Below are 18,556 nucleotides of genomic sequence, written 5' to 3'. Positions count from 1 at the left end.
AATCCACTGTACTTTCCAATAGAGCATGTAAAGGAAAAAATTGTGAAGTCTCCAGAAGTCCCAAAAGACAAAGGTAATGGCACAAGTTAAATATAAATTCATAGATTTAATAACGAAATATCTAAATAGTTATCCAATATTGGAAATGTCAGATGGAGATATGTGGGTATCATTTGTAATTGCTTATGTTAGCTACATGCTACTGCTTGCTAACACTGAAGTTATCTCTCTCTACATGTTTTGTTAGTCTATAAAGTGCTACCAGACCATTTGTTGGTTTTTTTACATAACAAGGATTATTTAAGTTTTTCTCTGAAATCCATTGCACTTTCCTATAGAACATGGACAAGGAAAAGCAGTGAAGACTCCAGAAATCCCAAAGAACAAAGGTAATGGCACATATTGAATATAAATTCATTGATTTAATAATTAAATATCTGAATATTTATGCAATATTAGGAAAGAGTATCAAATGGAGATATGTGGGTATTATTCGTAATTGTTCATGTCATCTAAATTCACTACTTGCTGACACTCAGGTTATAAAGGTTACATCAGTTTAGCTCTTTTAATGTAGGTTACTTGCCAATTTTTAATTTTCTAAATGCATCATGTGTCCATCTATTATTTTTCATCACTAAACGTGAAACTCACTGTATTTTCCTATAGAGCATGGACAAGAAAAAGCCGAGAAGACTCCAGAAATCCCAAAGAACAAAGGTAGTAGCACATATTGAATATAAATTCATTGATTTAATAATTAAATATCTGAATAATTATGCAATATTAGGAAAGAGTATCAAATGGAGATATGTGGGTATTATTCGTAATTGTTCATGTCATCTAAATTCACTACTTGCTAATACTCAGGTTATAAGCATTACATCAGTTTAGCTCTTTTAATGTAGGTTACTTGCCAATTTTTAATTTTCTAAATGCATCATGTGTCCATCTGTTATTTTTCATCACTAAACGTGAAACTCACTGTATTTTCCTATAGAGCATGGACAAGTAAAATCTGTGAAGACTCCAGAAATCCCAAAGAACAAAGGTAGTGGCACATATTGAATATAAATTCATTGATTTAATAATTAAATATCTGAATAATTATGCAATATTAGGAAAGAGTATCAAATGGAGATATGTGGGTATTATTCGTAATTGTTCATGTCATCTAAATTCACTACTTGCTAATACTCAGGTTATAAGGGTTATATCAGTTTAGCTCTTTTAAATGTAGGTTACTTGCCAATTTTTTATTTTCTAAATGCATCATGTGTCCATCTATTATTTTTCATCACTAAACGTGAAACTCATCGCACTTTTCTATAGAGCATGGACAAGAAAAAGCTGTGAAGACTCCAGAAATCCCAAAGGACAAAGGTAATGGCACATATTTAATATAAATTCATTGATTCAATAATTAAATATCTGAATAATGCATCATGTGTCCATCTATAATTTTTCATCACTAAACGTGAAACTCACTGTACTTTCCTATAGACCATGCAAAGGAAAAAAATGTGAAGTCTCCAGAAATCCCAAAGGACAAAGGTAATGGCATGAGTTAAATATAAATTCATAGATTTAATAATTAAATTCATAAATAGCTATGCAATACTGTGTAAGAGTCTCAAATGGAGATAAGTGGATATTATTTGTAATCTCTTCTGAAATCTAAATGTCATGTTTGATAACGCTCAGGGCACATATACAAAATATACTGAAGGTTCAGTGTTCAAATAACAAAGTTAAAAACTCAAACTACTTGCTCCTGCCATCAATGTTGAAATTAGAAGGCAGAGCTAGTCAAAAATTGGAATGTTCATGCTATGTGAAATTCTGAGATTTTAAAATTTGTTTGGTCACAAATTGTGATGGAAAGATTGAATAATCAAAATTTCCCACAGCATGTAAAGTTCCAAAAAATTTGATCCATAAAGGATGAAATATTTCATTTTGACATTTTGAATCAAAATGTTTTGACATTTTTCCTCATTTCACTTTTGAATTGCATTCACCTGAGCTGCTGACTCAGGGTAGTAGTAAGTAATTCATCCCACTTTTTTCCCCCTCCTCTGGACCAGTCTCCTTGGCCAAACCATCATTCCCATCACAGTGCCCTCTGGCTGAACTTGAAAAACTACAAACTGCCATTGTGAATGATAATGAATAGCCAATGGGCCAGAGAAAGAGAAAAATATTTGCCCAGTTCTAGTTCCATCTGTTGTCACTCTCAGGAAAAAGTACATCTCCTAAGCCTTTTTTGGCATGATCTGGCTTTTAATTCTAACCCTCTAAGGCTGTCTCTACCCTGCTGACTTTTTTTCAGAAAAAGGTACTCAAATTGCAAACTGCAATTTGCATACCTTTTTCCAATACTTTTTTCAGAAGAAGCTTTTCCGACATTTGTCCTGTCTACATGGGACCAAATGTTGGAAAAACCTCCTCTTTTGGAAGAGCCCTTATTCCTCAGGGCTTCCAAAAGAGCATATCTGCTCTTTAGAAAAAATTTTCGGAAAAGCAGACACGTTCCCTGGATGCAGCAGAGTTTTAGTGGATGGACCATTCACCTGGGGAGCGCAGGGTGCTCAGTTTGAGTCCCGTACCCTTCCCCCTTCCTCCCCATCCACCCAGGCAGCCACTGGGGAGCCAACACCAGCATCCCCAGGGATGAAGTAGGCTCTGCCATTAGGAAGGTATGATAAGGGATGCCCTGAAGGTAGGGAGGGGGCGTGGGTTCTGGAGTATCCCAGAAAAAATCCATAGTATAGACATAGCCTTACTGTGTCAATGTGTGCGCATTTTGTAGTTTGGTTCAGTCATGGAAAAATCCATTGTTCATGCCAACTGATGTATAAAATTACTTTATTCTTCATAAATCATTATTATTCATTTTCTGTGTTTGAGGCAACCCAGCAATTTTTCTTAATACAAAAGAATTAATGGCACATTACAGGTTTGTTATTTTGCATATCAAACTAAGTCTAAAAGGCTCAGTTAATTATGTCTTTGTATTGTCCTGCTTATTTCCCTGCTATTAAAGCCATTTGCTTATCACATCTCTCTTCTTTTCTCTTTCCATATAGAAATATCTGACTCGCTTCCTTCTCATGTGTCATCTTTTTCTCTAACCTGACTTTTGATAAATGTTAAATGTTTCCTTACAGAGCCGGTTAAAAGGAAAGAAGTGAAGACTTCAGCAACTTTAAAGGAAAAGGGTAATGGACTTGTAAAAATGACCTATTTCATTATTAAATATCCAGTTGTCCATAATAATGGGTGCATTGGTGTCTCAGGGTGTGTCTAGACTACAGGATTTTGTCGACAAAAGTCCACTTTTGTCGACAAAACTATACCTGCATCTACACTACCGCTGAGTTCTGTCGACATAACGTCGACAGAACTCAGCAGTTTTGTCGACGCTGGTAAACCTCATTTTACGAGGCATAACGCCTTCTGTCGACAGAGTTCTGTCGACAGAAGGTGTTATTGCATGTAAACTGTCCTTTGCGTCTACACTACCATGTCAACAAAGCAGCTTGCTTTGTCGACAGAACTGAATGTAGTGTAGACGCTCTTTGTCGACAGAAGCTTTGTCAACAGTATCTGTTGACAAAACTTCTGTAGACAAAAGCCTGTAGTCTAGACATACCCTCAGTGTACACAATTCTTGTTAACCTCAACTTGCAGATCTTCTGTGGAAAGTTACAAAAACTGGCACCTTTTTAGTCATTAGATCTGAGCCCTTTGTGTTTCTGAAGTCATATCTAATTAAGAAATAAAAATTAAGATTTGCCATTTTGTCTCTTTTCTGATTGGCACAGCCAGCGCACCTGTTGGAAAGAGAGCTAGAATAGAATTAACTACATTGAAGTCACCTGCTAAATTCACTGACACCTGTGCAAACCCATGGAAGACAATGGGGGAGTTCAGGTGTACTAAGAGCATAATTTTACCTATATAACCTTTCCAGGGTAAAAATGGTCTGGTACAACAGGGCATAGTTTGCCGAGACTGAACCCTTTGCTAAACTAACCTGAGTTTTGGATTTTTAACAAAACTCCATGCTAATCAACCCTAGTCTAGTTTGACTGATTTTTTTTTCTATGTGTGAAACTGTTGCATGGCTCAAAATACTGTATAAATGCATGATAATATAATTGCCTCCCTGCTTCAATTTTTGCTAATAACTTTTGCAGAGCTGACAAAAGAAAAAGAAGTGAAGCCTCCAGTTCCTGTCAAAGAAACAGGTAAAAATAGAATCAGAGGTAGTAGAAAAAAGAGAAGTTCTAAATTGCTAAGAATCCATATTTAAAAATAAGATTTTCAAAAGCACCTTGAGAGTTTGATGCCCAATTCCTTCAACAGCTTTTCAAAATTTCACCCTACATCATTATTAACTAATTGCATGCTACCGGAAATGGTACTTTGTTGGTCATAAAGTGACTATCATATAACCTGTGATCTACTTTAAAGAGCAGAAATAATGATCATGGTGTTCTGAAATGGTAGAGATGGCAAAGATCCACTAAGACATATTAGATCAAGTTTTGATCACTTTAAATGTATCATGTAATGGGGCCTCCACTTAAATCCCATAGTAATACATTTGTTTCCTTTAAAAATCTCACTGTTGTTATCACATATGCTGCTCTGTTCATGTTAGAAACAGTAGAAATGTTAGTGTTTACTGGCCACCTGGCATCTTAACCTTGTTTTTTAACCATGTACAGAACTGGTCTAGACAAACATGGTAATTAAACTGAAAAAGTACCAATGTCCTATCTATACTTATGAGTTCCCACCATTTCTGTCACCGATAAGACTGCACCAATGGCACGAGTGTGGCAAATTTCTGGGGGTGGGAAATGGTAAACAATACCTAATAGACATCTCTTGGTTTTTTTTCTTCTCCCCTCCTATTCCCGTTACATCATGGGTTGTCTGTTAGATGTTCCTTTTATTTCATTTCCCTACTTTTTTCTGTGCCTTCTTACCTGTGATTGGAGATCCTACACTGCTCTGCGCCTTGATCCCATGTCTCCACCCATACAGTTTCTCCTACAGATCTCTCTTAAAAATCCTCCTTCCACAAACCCTATAAACCCCAATGTTTCTCTATCAGGAACAGTGTCACACAGAATAAAAGATTTTGGGGGAAAAACCCCCACAAAAGCCTATCAACTTTTGATACATAGAACATCAACTAAAGCTATTGCCTACAATTACTGCTGTACCTGGTTCTCCTTTCCTTTGCCTCCCATGAATGTATATAAAAATTTAACTTTTTCAGGGGTCACAAGGAAAAAAGCAGTGAAGCCTCCAGTACTCATCAGAGAAAGAGGTAACAATTATTTGTGAAGTTATGCCATAACTTAGGCCCTGGTCCTGAAATCAGATTCATGTGTGCTCATACTTACTCATATATGAAGCCCCATTTGAGGCTCTGTACAGACACAAAAGCCTAAACCTTCCAAGATATTTAGGAAAAACTTAAAAAGCAACAAATAGACTAGTAGCACCTACATGTAGATGGTATCATGAGCTTTCGTGGGCAAACTCACTTTTTCAGATGACAGGAGTATTAGAAGTCCAGATCCAAGAATAAATAAGGGGGAGGGGGAAAGGAGAAAAAAATAGAGAGAGACAGTGAGTAGATGGTTCAAATAGTTACAACAGGCTGATAAGAACAATTAGCACCTCGTTAGGCTCCTCAGTATCTTCAGGGATCTTGGTTATAGATCCTTAAATTCTGAGCTCTGTGGTGCAAGAATGTTGTTTCTCATTTATCTGTTAAGGGACATGCACTTTAATGGACTACCTAATGATGATAAATAGATCTCACAGACAGAAAATTATTTTTGCTCATTGTTTTTCCTTCCTTAATTTTTCCCATGTCTCTGAGTTGTACTTGTCATTTCATATTACACATCACTTACCCAATATAAGCACCGTGCCATTCTAATATACTGTGTTTTACCTTTAATAATTGGGATTTCCCTTCAAAAAGAATACTGATGGTACACATTCCCTCTATATAAAAAAGGGATTTTGTAGGCTAATTGAATGCTTTCAAATGTACTTATTCATATATATTCATAGGTTAGACTTCAATTAGATTTACACTTAAGATACTAGGTACAAGTTGATTACACACACATCACTTTTTAAAAAAGTAGTCTCAGATAAAATGGATAAATACTTTCAGAACTGGTAATAAGTAATAAATTAGCAATGCAATAACAGTCAATTGAAATGAAGATACAGAGCCCACTCTTTGAAACTGCTAGTTGTCTTAAAGCTGCTTCAGATAATTAAATATCATTGCTAACCACTGGATATTTGCTACCGGTACTGCAACTTATGAGGTAATGTTTTCTCTGGCAAAATTTATGAAACAGAAGATATGCAAATTTTTAAGGACATCCATTCGACATAATATATGTAAGTAATATTTAGAATAATAGGAGAGCACGCTATTACTCCATGCACAAATTCTAATGATGATGTCTTTCAACAATAACATGAAAGTCAAATGATGTGCAATAACAAAAGGCATCAGGGCTCAAATAGTCTCAAACTAATTTTACACAGAGTTAAAACCTGGCAAAGAGAGAGAGTCTTGAATGGTTATCCCCAAGATACAGGACAAGAAAAAAACAAAGAAGTTCTTTTTTGTACCCTTCCATTGGCCCGCTCTCGGCAGAAATGGGTTAGAATTAAAAAATGTTTTTAAAAAAAATCAAGTCTGATTTGACATAGTGCCTAAGATGTTTGAACTGTTGCTTTCTGCTCAGCTTTCATAAGGCTACAAATGCTACACATCCACTATGTGGATCTAACAGTGTTTGACATGCCTAGAATATTTGCCTTCAAATAATCAGTTCTTCTTAAATACTTTGGGTCTGATCTTTTTGTTTTGTTTTGTTTTTAATTCAAGTAATAGTAAAAGAAATGCCTATGCAAGAGCCGTAGTTGTCCTGACAATTAATCTAACTTTGTAATATGCCCATCCAACATAATTAAAAACATACCAAATGTTCAAGTAGGAATAGACTAATGCAATTTTATCATCTGCAGTTAATCACTTACAGAACAAAGCTCTTTCAGTGCCCTCTCCCCAGCCCCTGTCCATGATCTAATTTGGGCTATTTTAGTCTAAGGGGCATTTGAATACTCCACATCCCACTGACTTTCCTTGTGTTTTTATGTTCATCACCTTTGAAAATCTACACTGCAATATGCTACACAATTCACAATAGCCAGAGATATTTGTTTACGGATTACACGCGTAGGACTTGGCCCCTTTGAAGTTAATGGAAGTTTTTCTAGTATTTCATCCATAACATATATCATTGAAAAGTATCAGTTATGTCTTCAATGAACCCTCACAGTATGTAGATTTAAATATTACCTGGGTTGGTCTTATATAGGAGGTCAGACTAGATGATCACAGTCATGCATTTTGGCCTTGTAATCTATGATATTCCCCCCACCTCCACACCAAAACCAAATATACTGCAGTCAATAGCTCAAAAAAGGAAATGTTGTTAAATCATAGCCAATTTTTTCAATCAGTCAAGAGTCATGAATGTGAAACTTACAGTATGGTGAATACAAAGTCTTAAAATGAGGGAAAGCTTATTCAAAACACCTGTTCAATGTGCAATGGCAGTCACCATTGAAAACAAACAGTACCGAAATAGGACAGAAAATATTGCTGTATTAAAATATCACAATATAAGGATTCTCTCATTTAATATATTCAGTTCTGACCACCATATGTCATAGAAAAAAAAAGCAGATATAAGAAGGCCACAGAGATAGTTAATTGATAATCAGAGAGGGTATGTCTACACTTGCAGCCTAATTTGAAATAGGGCTACAAATGTAGGCATTTGAAATAGCAAGTCAAGCCCGGGATCTAAATATCCCACGCTTGATTTGCATGTTCCCAGCTGGACGCCATTTTTGAAATTGACAAGCCCGGAATAACTGCCCATGTCTACACGTGGCAGTGAAACGGGAGTTTGAAATAAAGCCCTAGTTCGAAATACCTGTTAAACCTCATTTCAGGAGGAATAACAGGTATGTTGAACTAGGGCTTTATTTCAAATGCCCATTTCACTGCAGCGTGTAGACGCAGGCAGTTATTCCAAGCTTGTCGATTTCAAAAAGTGGGGCCCAGCCAGGAACATGCAAATCAAGTGTGGGATATTTAGATTCCGGGCTTGATTTGCAATTTCGAATGCCTACGTTTGCAGCCCTATTTTGAATTGGGCTGCAAGTGTAGACATACTCAGACATAAAACTTTCATGTGAAAATGTAAGGTTGTTTAAAAAGAAGACAAGTAATGGGAGAAATGGGAAACAAAATCAGTGGTAAAGCGGAAATAAATTGAGTGCTGTTTCTAACCTCTTTCTATAAACTGAATGCAATATTCTAGTTCTTGCCTCTCTGGTACCAATAGAAGGAAATAACCACTTCCTTCGATCTGCTGGCAATGCTCCTAGTAATGCAGGACAATAAGGGTACGTCTACACAGCAGGCTTATTTTGAAATAAACTATTTTGGAATTTTTTCCCCACAATAGCTTATTTCAAAATAGCATGTCTACACTACAGGGAAGCCTCAAAATTAATCCAAGGCAGGCTTCCCTAATGTGAATGTGCTACCTCAAATTAGAGCCCCAGGAAACACTGGAAGTAATTACTTTGAATGGCCCTAGGGAGGAGATATTTTAAAATAGCAGCAGTGGAGCATCCACACTACTGCTATTCCTAAATAGATATTTCAGAGAGTTATTCCTCATGGAATGAGGTTTGCAGATTTCAAAATAAGCCATCCATTATTTCTAAACAACTGTGCTGTATAGATATACCCTAAGGCTACATCTACACCGCAGACTTGTTGTGCGAGAACTTTTTGTGCAAGAGCGCACCCACACTGCCATCTGCTTTTGTGCAAGAGACATGCTTTTGCTCAAGAGACTGACCACACTTGCCATTTCTTGTGCAAGAAAGCTCTGATTGCCTTTAGAGCATCTGTGCGAGAAACCCGTTGTCTGTCCACACACGCCTTTTTGCACAAGAGCTCTTGCACAAAAAGGCTGAAAAGAGGAATAACTCTTGCACAAAAAGCCCTGTCTTCTGACAATCTACTGTACTTTTTCTTCTGCAAAAATGCACTTGTAGTGTGGATGCTCTGTGAGTTTTTGCACAAACATGGCTGGTTTTGCACAAAAAATCTGCAGTGTAGACATAGCCTGCCTGGCTACGACTACCATCCCCTTTTTTTTCTAAAGGAAAAGCAGTAATTAAGCAATGGCATGGAGTGACATATTGTTACTTTCTTATTTCACAAAGGCTACGTCTAGACTGGCATTATTTTCCGCACATGCTTTTAACGGAAAAGTTTTTCCGTTAAAATCATTTGTGGAAAAGAGCATCTAGATTGGCACGGACGCTTTTACGCAAAGCACTTTTTGCGGAAAAGCGTCCGTGCCAATCTAGACGCAGTTTTGCTCAAGAAAGCTCCGATCACCATTTTCGCTATTGGGGCTTTTTTGCACAAAACAATACCGCATTGTCTACACTGGCCATCTTGTGCAAAAGCATTTGCGCAAGAGGGATTTTGCCCAAACGGGAGCAGCATAGCATTTCTGCAAGAACACTGACAATCTTACATGAGATCATCAGTGTTCTTGTGGAAATTCAAGTGGCCAGTGTAGACAGCTGGCAAGTTTTTCCGCAAAAGTGGCTGCTATTAGATTCAAAGAGTAATACTTTCAGTCTTGTTTTTGTCCTGTTTAGTATAGGGCAATGATTTGCTAGGAGTTACTTATTGTTTTAACAGAAATGTTACTTAACTTACCCCAACGTAAGTCTTATTAGTGAATGTGTCAGATCTGATACACTAACACAGTGTTCCAAAAAAGAATGGCCACATTTCAAGTCTGCCACACTTGCAATCCAAACTTCATCATCTTTATCAAAAACAAATAAAATACAATCATATTCTATACAATTGGGCCATAAAGATTCCCACTTACCATTGCAGAAGTTTGGGCGTTTTGGAACCTTTCTATAGCTCACTATATTAAACAAAAATAAAAGCAACTTTAAAAAAATAAGATCAGGTTGCATATGTATAAACCCTCTCTTTGAGGCTAGTCCTTCTACTGTTGAAGGCAATTGCAAACTTCCCATTTGACCTCATTGGGAACAGACTCAGGTTGTATATGTGTATGCAAAGAAGTTACCCGAACAGATGAGATGAAAATCAATTCCAAGCACCCAAGTTCATGACAAGGCAAATCTTATTTTTGCTGCCTTTACAGATTGGGATTCAGCTCCAGTGTTTCAGCTTCCTAAAAGTTGCTTCTGTTTCCTGTTCTATGTGATAGATCTTCATAAATCATTTTATCCTTTGGAATTTATATAAGCAGTGCTTTCAAAAGCAAATGGAACTAACCTAGTGATACTGAAAGTGTATGGCAGCACATTGACATTTTGTCAGAAAAGTGTAACCTCAGTGTGTAAAGTGGCTTTAAGCATCCGTGTGCTGTGCTGTGCATCATTAGATATTTCTTTCTTAACAATGAAAAGTGACATGCCACATAGAACATACAAACAGAGTTTGAGAAAAGATTTGTAAGAGAAAATCATTCCACTGAGTTTATGGGCCCAGTGCCTTGTGGGAAACTAGGAAGAGGAGTTTACATTTACTCCTATTGATGGGGAAAGGGGTGGGTTCAGTCAAAGTGAGAGTATGCAATAATTAGGGAGCTCCTTTAACAGATAATGTGATTACAACCAAAGGTTTGTGTAGCATTATGTCACTTTACATAGAAGAGATAGATAGTTCAGTGTTAATCATGTTAGATGTAAGCAACTCCAATATGCATATCTTTGCAAAATTAACCTAACATTACAATAGGGCAGTTGAAACCATATGTCATATTAGACTGCATTATGTAATCCATAATAAAAAAACATTATCAGATATTTCAGTTAGACATATGGGTTTGGTGCATAGAAATTGCCATATCAGATCAAGCCATTTGTCTATCAAATCCAGCATGCTGTCTGACACTGTCCATACCAGATGCTTTGTGGATACAAAAAGCTGTTGCAGTGATCAGATCCTACTAAAGTAAGGGAGTCCATAAAAGTACCTACATAGAACTCATATATTAGAAGGTGTAAAATTCCCATTATCTAAGTCAACATCCAATTGTGAGAAAATTTGAATATACCTTTAAACAGGGCAGACAAGACAGCCTCCATGGGCTGGATCTGGCCTGCCAACCGGGTTGATCTGGCCTGAAGCCATCCTGCCACTCTTCTGCCTTCAGGCCATTGAGACCCAGGGATGGGAGAGCATTTGAAGCTTCCTCCCCCGCCAAAGACACGTGACTAGAGGGAATCGCCAGCTGTTTTGAACAGGTGTCGGTTCCCTCTAGGTACCACATACCCCAGGCAGGGAAGGGACAGAGGGTGAGAGACTTCATGCGCTCCCATACCCCTAGACCTTGATTGGCCTGGGGGTGCAAGGACAGAACGAAGTCTTCTCCCACTGCCAGGGGAGCTCAGCACCTAGACAGAACCTCCAATTGTTTTGAACAGTTAGTGATTCTTTATAGGTGCCACGTGCCCCTTGCAGGGTGGGTGCAGGGAGCAAAGACTTCACACACTCTCCCACCCCCAGACCCTATTTGGCATGGGGGCAGAGGGAGCATGCAAAGTCTCCTGCTGCCAAGCATGTGCAGCACCTAGAGGAAATCGCCAGCTGTTCAAAACAGCTGGTGGTTCTCTCCAGGCACCAGGGGGTTGCGGTTTAACAGGTAGTTCGAACTAGAGCTTTATTTCGAACTACTGGGTCCCTGCTACGTGTAGACATGGGCAGTTAGTCTGGACTTGTACATTTCAAAAATGGCGACCGGCTGGGAAGATGCAAATCAAGTGCGGGATATTTAAATCCCAGGCTTGATTAGCAACTTCGAATGCCTACATTAGCCTCCCTAATTTGAACTAGGGGGCTAGTGTAGACATACCCTTAGAGTGGTAATAAGTGGCACAATGTAGTAATACTAGAATGGGGGAAAGCACTCAGAATGTTGAGATTTTGATAGTCACATTATTGGAAAACTGAAGTTGTGGCTTCTCAGATAAGGAACTTGAGAGAGAGAGCATTACAATTCTCTGGGTAACAGCTAGATACTGTAAAAACATTGTCTAAACATTCTTTTGAGGTGCAAAGCTGGAAGTTTCATACCTGCACAGAGTAGATACAAGTGTTGTGCTTCCAGGAGGTCTGGGGCAAAAACACTCTGCAGTAGCCCTTGCTTAGACTTTTAAAAAATTGTGGCATGTGATCCTCTAGCACAACATTCCAGGTGGTGTTCAGTGTGGAGATTTGGGGTTGACATCTTGGCCAGGCCTTCACCTAACAGATAACTCTACTTCTGGGGTACTGAATGCAGCAAGCAGTGTTAGTGCCACTTGCCAGTGCTCAAGGAGTGCTGACCACTATGGCTGGCTATTTTGCAGAAGCAATGTTTTCCAAAGCTTTGTCTAGAACTCACTGAAGTCAATGAGTTGACTTTAATTAATGGTTCATTCTTCTAATGCAACCATCAATTTGGGAGAAAAATGTGTTTCCTAAACTGAAAAATTATTGGCACACTTCCATTTATTATTACCTACATGTTTGCAGCCCCAGTGTCACATACTTAGCTTTGCTTTCTCATTTGGACACGCAGTGCATTTGTATCATGTGATACTGATTATAAATCTAATGCCCGTGAAAGGGTTTCACAGGTGCACAGGTTCATTTCTTTTCATAGGCTACTCCAGTGAATAAAATTTAGGTCTGTGTATCTGGCAGCTGGATCTTATATATGGTAAAAATAAGATAGTCAGGTTGTGTAATGTACCACAATGTCTTCCTTAATCGTTAGTTATAAAATTCATAGTCCTGGATCGAAAACTGGTTCAGAGCCAGCAAAGAGTAGGAGTAAACAGTCAGTTTTCATCATTGCAAAAGGCTCACAGTGGGGTGCTTCTGGGTTCTATACTACAGCAGTTATTGATTAATATTAATGATCCGAAATGGGCATGAGTAATGATATAGCCTAATGAAAGTTACTTAAGTTAGTTAGCACTGGAAAGTACATTAGGGAATTTCAGAGAGATGTAAACAAGCTACATGAATGGGCAACATGATGGTAAATGAAATTTATCCTAATTCACATTGGAGGGAAAACAATAGCAATGCCTGGCTCTTGCACAGAACTCTTCAGCAGTAAATAAGGAAACCGGCATACAGAGGCTATGTCCACACAGCAGCATTATTTCAGAATAACTGACATTATTCCAAAATAACAAAGAGTGTGTCTACACTGTAAGCCATTATTTCAAAAAAAAATGGAGAGGTAGAGGACTTCTTACTGCAACACCTGTAGTGCTCATTTTATAAGGAGTAAGGAAAGTTGAAGGAAGAGTGTTCTTCCTTCAACTTGCTGCTGTGTAGACAGTGTCAAAAGCCAAATTAAGCTAGTTTGATTTCAGCTATGCAATTGACATAGCTGAAGTTGCATAGCTTAGTTTGACTTTAGCCCTGCTGGGTAGATGGACCTAAAGAAAAGTGACTTGTCCAAGATCGCTTGGCAGACCTGTGGTAGTACTGAGATTAGAATTCACCATAGTAAACTATTCATAGAGTATACAGGATTCTAAATTAACTATATCGGTTGAAGAAAGGGACCTGTGTGTCTTTGTGAACAGCTTAGTGAAGACTTATACTCAGTGGCTGTGTCTAGACTGGCAAGTTTTTCCGCAAAAGCAGTTGCTTTTGCGGAAAAACTTCCCAGCTTTCTACACTGGCCGCTTGAATTTGCGCAAGAGCACTGACGATCTGATGTAAGATTGTCAGTGTTCTTCCGCAAATACTATGATGCTCCCGTTCAGGAAAAAGCCCTTTTGCACAAATGTATTTGCGCAATGGGACCACTGTAGACAGCTCAGGACTGTTTTGCGCGAAAAAGCCCCGATGGCGAAAATGGCGATCGGGGCTTTCTTGCGCAAAACCACACCTAGATTGGCACAGACGCTTTTCCGCAAAAAGTGCTTTTCCGCAAAAGCATCCGTGCCAAACTAGATGCTCTTTTCTGCAAATGCTTTTAACAGAAAAACTTTTCCGTTAAAAGCATGTGCGGAAAATCATGCCAGTCTAGATGTAGCCAGTGTGTAACTGCACTTAAAAAGGCTAACAAGATGTTAGGATGCAAAATGGATGGAATGACAAATACTATAAAATGGATAACAATGTTTTTGTATAAATTGATCAGTGGCGCCTCATCTAGAATACTGTAAGCAGTAATCATCACTGCATCTCATAACAGATAGTGCTGACCTAACTAGGGTTCAGAGAAGAATGTGAGGAAGGATGGAACAACTTTCCTGTGAAGGCAAAATTAAATAGCTGAAATTGTGTACCTTAGAAAGAAAATTAATAAGAGGGGGCATGAGAAAAGTATATAAAATAGTGAATGATACAGAGAACTGAGATCAGGAACATCTGTCCTTCATATTTCATAACATGGTAGCAAGGGGATATACAGTGAAAGTAAACATTGGGGCTACGTCTACACTGGCCCCTCTTCCGGAAGGGGCATGTAAATTTCAGCAGTCGTCGTAGGGAAATCCGCGGGGGATTTAAATATCCCCCGCGGCATTTAAATAAAAATGTCCGCCGCTTTTTTCCGGCTTTTAAAAAAGCCGGAAAAGAGCGTCTAGACTGGCCCCGATCCTCCGGAAAAAGTGCCCTTTTCCGGAGGCTCTTATTCTTACTTCAAAGTAAGAATAAGAGCCTCCGGAAAAGGGCACTTTTTCCGGAGGATCGGGGCCAGTCTAGACGCTCTTTTCCGGCTTTTTTAAAAGCCGGAAAAAAGCGGCGGACATTTTTATTTAAATGCCGCGGGGGATATTTAAATCCCCCGTGGATTTCCCTACGACGACTAGTGAAATTTACATGCCCCTTCTGGAAAAGGGGCCAGTGTAGACGTAGCCTGGGAAAATTTATACTTTTATATGAAACATGTAAGCAAACCTTGGAACTCATCACTAAACACCAAGCATTTAAAAATATTCACAAAAGGATGTGATACTTATGTAGATATCAAGAATATCCAGAATGTTCATAATTAATTAACACAAAATGTTGGAAGATTATTAAGCCTTCAGGGGTTATGCCAATCTCTAAATATTAGAGATGAAGGTAGGACTTCTGTTAGAGGTGGAGATAAATTATCCCACATCTACCTACTGTGCAATTCTTATACTTTGCCTGAAGTCTCTGATGCTGACAAGATACAGGACTAGGTAGATCTTGAGTATGAAAATTCCCATTTTTCCCAAGAACTACTGGAGAGATTCCTGTGGTGTTTGCTCCTGTGTTGTACCTTCTAAGAATTCAAGCTCATATTAGGGAGCCTTGAAAATGGAACATGCGCTCTTATATCAAGTTTATCTTCTTTTGTATCCAGTTTAAATTTATAGGCAATGTTCATATTTTTATCAAAGGAGGAATGATAAGCAAGTTGTATGGTTTTGGAAGAAGGCTAAATGATTGGTGATCAGCTGGAGATGCTGGGATTAAAAGATTCCTTACGTCGCCTTTACTTACTCATCGGGATTGGATATATATGGGGCATGTTAGATATAGTTAAACTCAGGATTTTCTTCCTCAAAATAGTCTTATCAAGGAAGAATAACAGGCAACAGCATTTCTGATAAAGGATTTGTATTCCCCAATTTATCTTTCTTCTTTTTTTTAATGCCCTCCACTGCTCTGATTTCATGTCCAGTAGAGATATATTACCCCACATTTACTCTCAGAAATTAAGCTGCTTTTATCCATTGTAGAACAAATGCCTTAGATAATCCATCCATTTATCTTAAAAGATACAAATGCATTGCTCAGCTTCTGGAATTATGGTCTTTGTGCACTCTGTCATTATTCCTTGTCATTATAAGTTCAAGTAAGAGCATTTGATCAGAGCAATGCTATTGGCAGTGGTAGTCATCATGAGGTCTCTTCTGCCTCATAAGATTTGTAGAGCATTTACAGTACATGTCATCAGAAAAAAAAAGGTGATTTTATACTGATCACTGTTAAATACAGCATTTGCAAATAGATACCACACAGTGATATTACAACAATTGTTCATAATTTATTTAATTATATATAATTGTGGTAACAAACAAGATTTTTATGATATGATACCCATCTCTGAGGGGAAAATAAAGTTAACTATAATGATTATGTTTTTGAAAGGCAAGAGCCTGATTTTCTAATGCTTGGAAATTTGTGCAGTTTCATTCAAGCAAAGTGAGTAGAAAGTAGAATCCTGCCAGCCTCCATAAGGCTACTTTATGCTACTCCAGCAGCAATAAGAAGCCCTATAACCAGCTTCCCCTGCTAGACAAAGATTCTTATGGTATAGAAAGTACTCAGGTAGCTCATATGTAAGTTTGGCTGTCATGAATAAGCACTTGGGGCAGACATTACCTGATATTGCTTATTAAAAAGATCTTAAGGCTGCACAAAGTTGAGTCAAAGTCTAGTTGAGCTTTGAATCATCTCCCAGCCACAGATATTGGGGATGGAGTGCAAAAGTGGCTTGTAGCCATGTCCGCCTCTCCTCCTCCTCTAGCACTGTCCCGAGGGCTGCTCAGTCAGATTTACACATAATATACCAATGTTGCATTAGTTTTTCAGTGGTGTGAGTGCATGCAATGCAATAAATGCATAGCCAGTCAGACCCAACTCAGAAGATTCAGAGCTTTCCCCAAACTTCAGATGTTTATCTAAAACAAATTTGAATGTATGCAAACATTTGGAGATCATTTCTCTTCTACCTCAAGAATTCCATCCTTCTTTTGCTTCCATTCTTTCCTCTTCCACTGCAGTTGAACCATGTTCTCCATTAATTCATTAGCACTTATTTGTAAGACAATAATGACCAGAGACCAAATTAGAATCAGGCCCTGAGTCTGCCAGGATCTGTACAAACACAGTGGATAGTCTTACCCCTAAAGAAATTATCTTAACACATCATAGATGAGCATAATACACAAAGGGAGTGGAAATAAGATCACATTCACAAAAGGTCATCTGTGCCCATAGCTTAAACCATAGCTCTGAATCATCTGACTCCCCACAGCCTTGAATCTGGCAGATACATTTATTGTGACTTCAGCTTCCACAACCCTTGCCCCCATTTCACTTCCATAAGCAGAGTTCACTAGCTAGTAACTCCTATACACTATTAATAATTAGGCTGTTTCTCAGTTCTTTCCCAGCTTCCTACCCCATGGGAATATTAACAGACTTTGGGATATCAGCACAAATTATTGGATTTTGATTAGAGGATATTTCTCTTCACCATTGTGGAGTTTACAATAGTGTGTTATTTCATTCACTTAGTTTCTGGGTGGGGTATTTGATTTTTCTCTTCCTCCCTTCTTTCTCTGACCTGGTTCACCCATCTGCATGATAGGGCAGATTCTCATCTGCTATAAATTACCATTGCTCACTGCCTTCTGTGTAGCTATATTGATTTATAACTGCTGAGGATCTGAATTAATAAGTTTATACCTAAAGAGAGTAAACAATTTCTGGTTAAAAACATTGGGTAAAGTGAATTATAGGTAATGCCAAATGTAATGCTCTAAATATATGAACTAATGTGTGTGGGAAAATAAATTCTCCTGAAAATGAAGTTAGTTGGTTTGATGAGAGACCCTACGGTTCCTTAAGAGAATTTTAATTTAGAGCTGAGTAGAAAATAGTTTTACATCCTGAAAATAGTTTTGAGATTTCAGAATGTAGTGTAAAGAATCACAAAAATATTTGCAAACAAAAAATGGTGTGAATCAGACTGATGGAACTATTTTTTATAATGGAAACTACTTCAAGCCAGGAGGTACTATAGCATCCCTCCCTCACTCCTGCTTCCAGAACCTATGGGATAGAGATGGAAGTGTGTTATTATGTAGGAAGGTCTCTCCTTTGATTATTTTTTTAACAAGTTTCAACTTTATCCCAGTGCAGAACTGGAAAATTTCAAAATAGAGATGGTAAAAAGCTGAGTAACAAAACTGGGACAGAAACTGAAATTATTTTGTAATTTTAACTTCTAAAATCTTTAAAACATTTTTCTCAGAATCTGAAGTCAAAAAAGAAGAAAAGACATCAAAACCAGGTAATAGTTTATAAACTTCAATGGGGGATAGATACAGAATATCAGTTCTCACCACATCATTAGTTAGGGGTGAAAGCCAAATTTTTCAGCCCCATGTGCCTAAAGTCAGACTCCTAATTTTGTATTTAAGCACCTTTGGTAAGTGTTCAAAACAGTGTTACTGACTGAGAAGCACTGGACCCACTTTCAATAGGGTTTATATTCTTAAGTGACTGCAGAGCTTTTGAAAATTTTATCTAAGATTATTTTCAGTAGGATTTAGACCAAATCCTACTGGTTACATT

At 38.0% G+C, this 18,556-nt stretch overlaps 1 protein-coding gene across 20 annotated transcripts in view; it reads left to right on the top strand.

Moving 5' to 3' along the window:
* TRDN (triadin) overlaps positions 1-18,556 on the top strand; it is a 322,289-nt gene that overhangs the window by 239,739 nt on the left and 63,994 nt on the right. For 14 of the 20 annotated variants that reach the window (XM_075924079.1, XM_075924088.1, XM_075924085.1 and 11 more), the window contains 10 exons: positions 23-73; positions 339-389; positions 670-720; positions 1,001-1,051; positions 1,333-1,383; positions 1,504-1,554; positions 3,171-3,221; positions 4,203-4,253; positions 5,297-5,347; positions 18,234-18,272. In XM_075924079.1, the coding sequence (XP_075780194.1) occupies positions 23-73; positions 339-389; positions 670-720; positions 1,001-1,051; positions 1,333-1,383; positions 1,504-1,554; positions 3,171-3,221; positions 4,203-4,253; positions 5,297-5,347; positions 18,234-18,272 (498 nt within the window). The remainder of the gene's footprint in view (positions 1-22; positions 74-338; positions 390-669; positions 721-1,000; positions 1,052-1,332; positions 1,384-1,503; positions 1,555-3,170; positions 3,222-4,202; positions 4,254-5,296; positions 5,348-18,233; positions 18,273-18,556) is intronic. The other 6 variants (XM_075924081.1, XM_075924082.1, XM_075924083.1 and 3 more) reach the window with 6 other exon arrangements.

Source organism: Pelodiscus sinensis, chromosome 3 (assembly GCF_049634645.1).
Source record: "Pelodiscus sinensis isolate JC-2024 chromosome 3, ASM4963464v1, whole genome shotgun sequence".
Taxonomy (NCBI): Eukaryota; Metazoa; Chordata; order Testudines; family Trionychidae; genus Pelodiscus; species Pelodiscus sinensis.
Note: the sequence above shows the minus strand (reverse complement) of the source record. Positions and strands in the feature narration are given on the sequence as shown.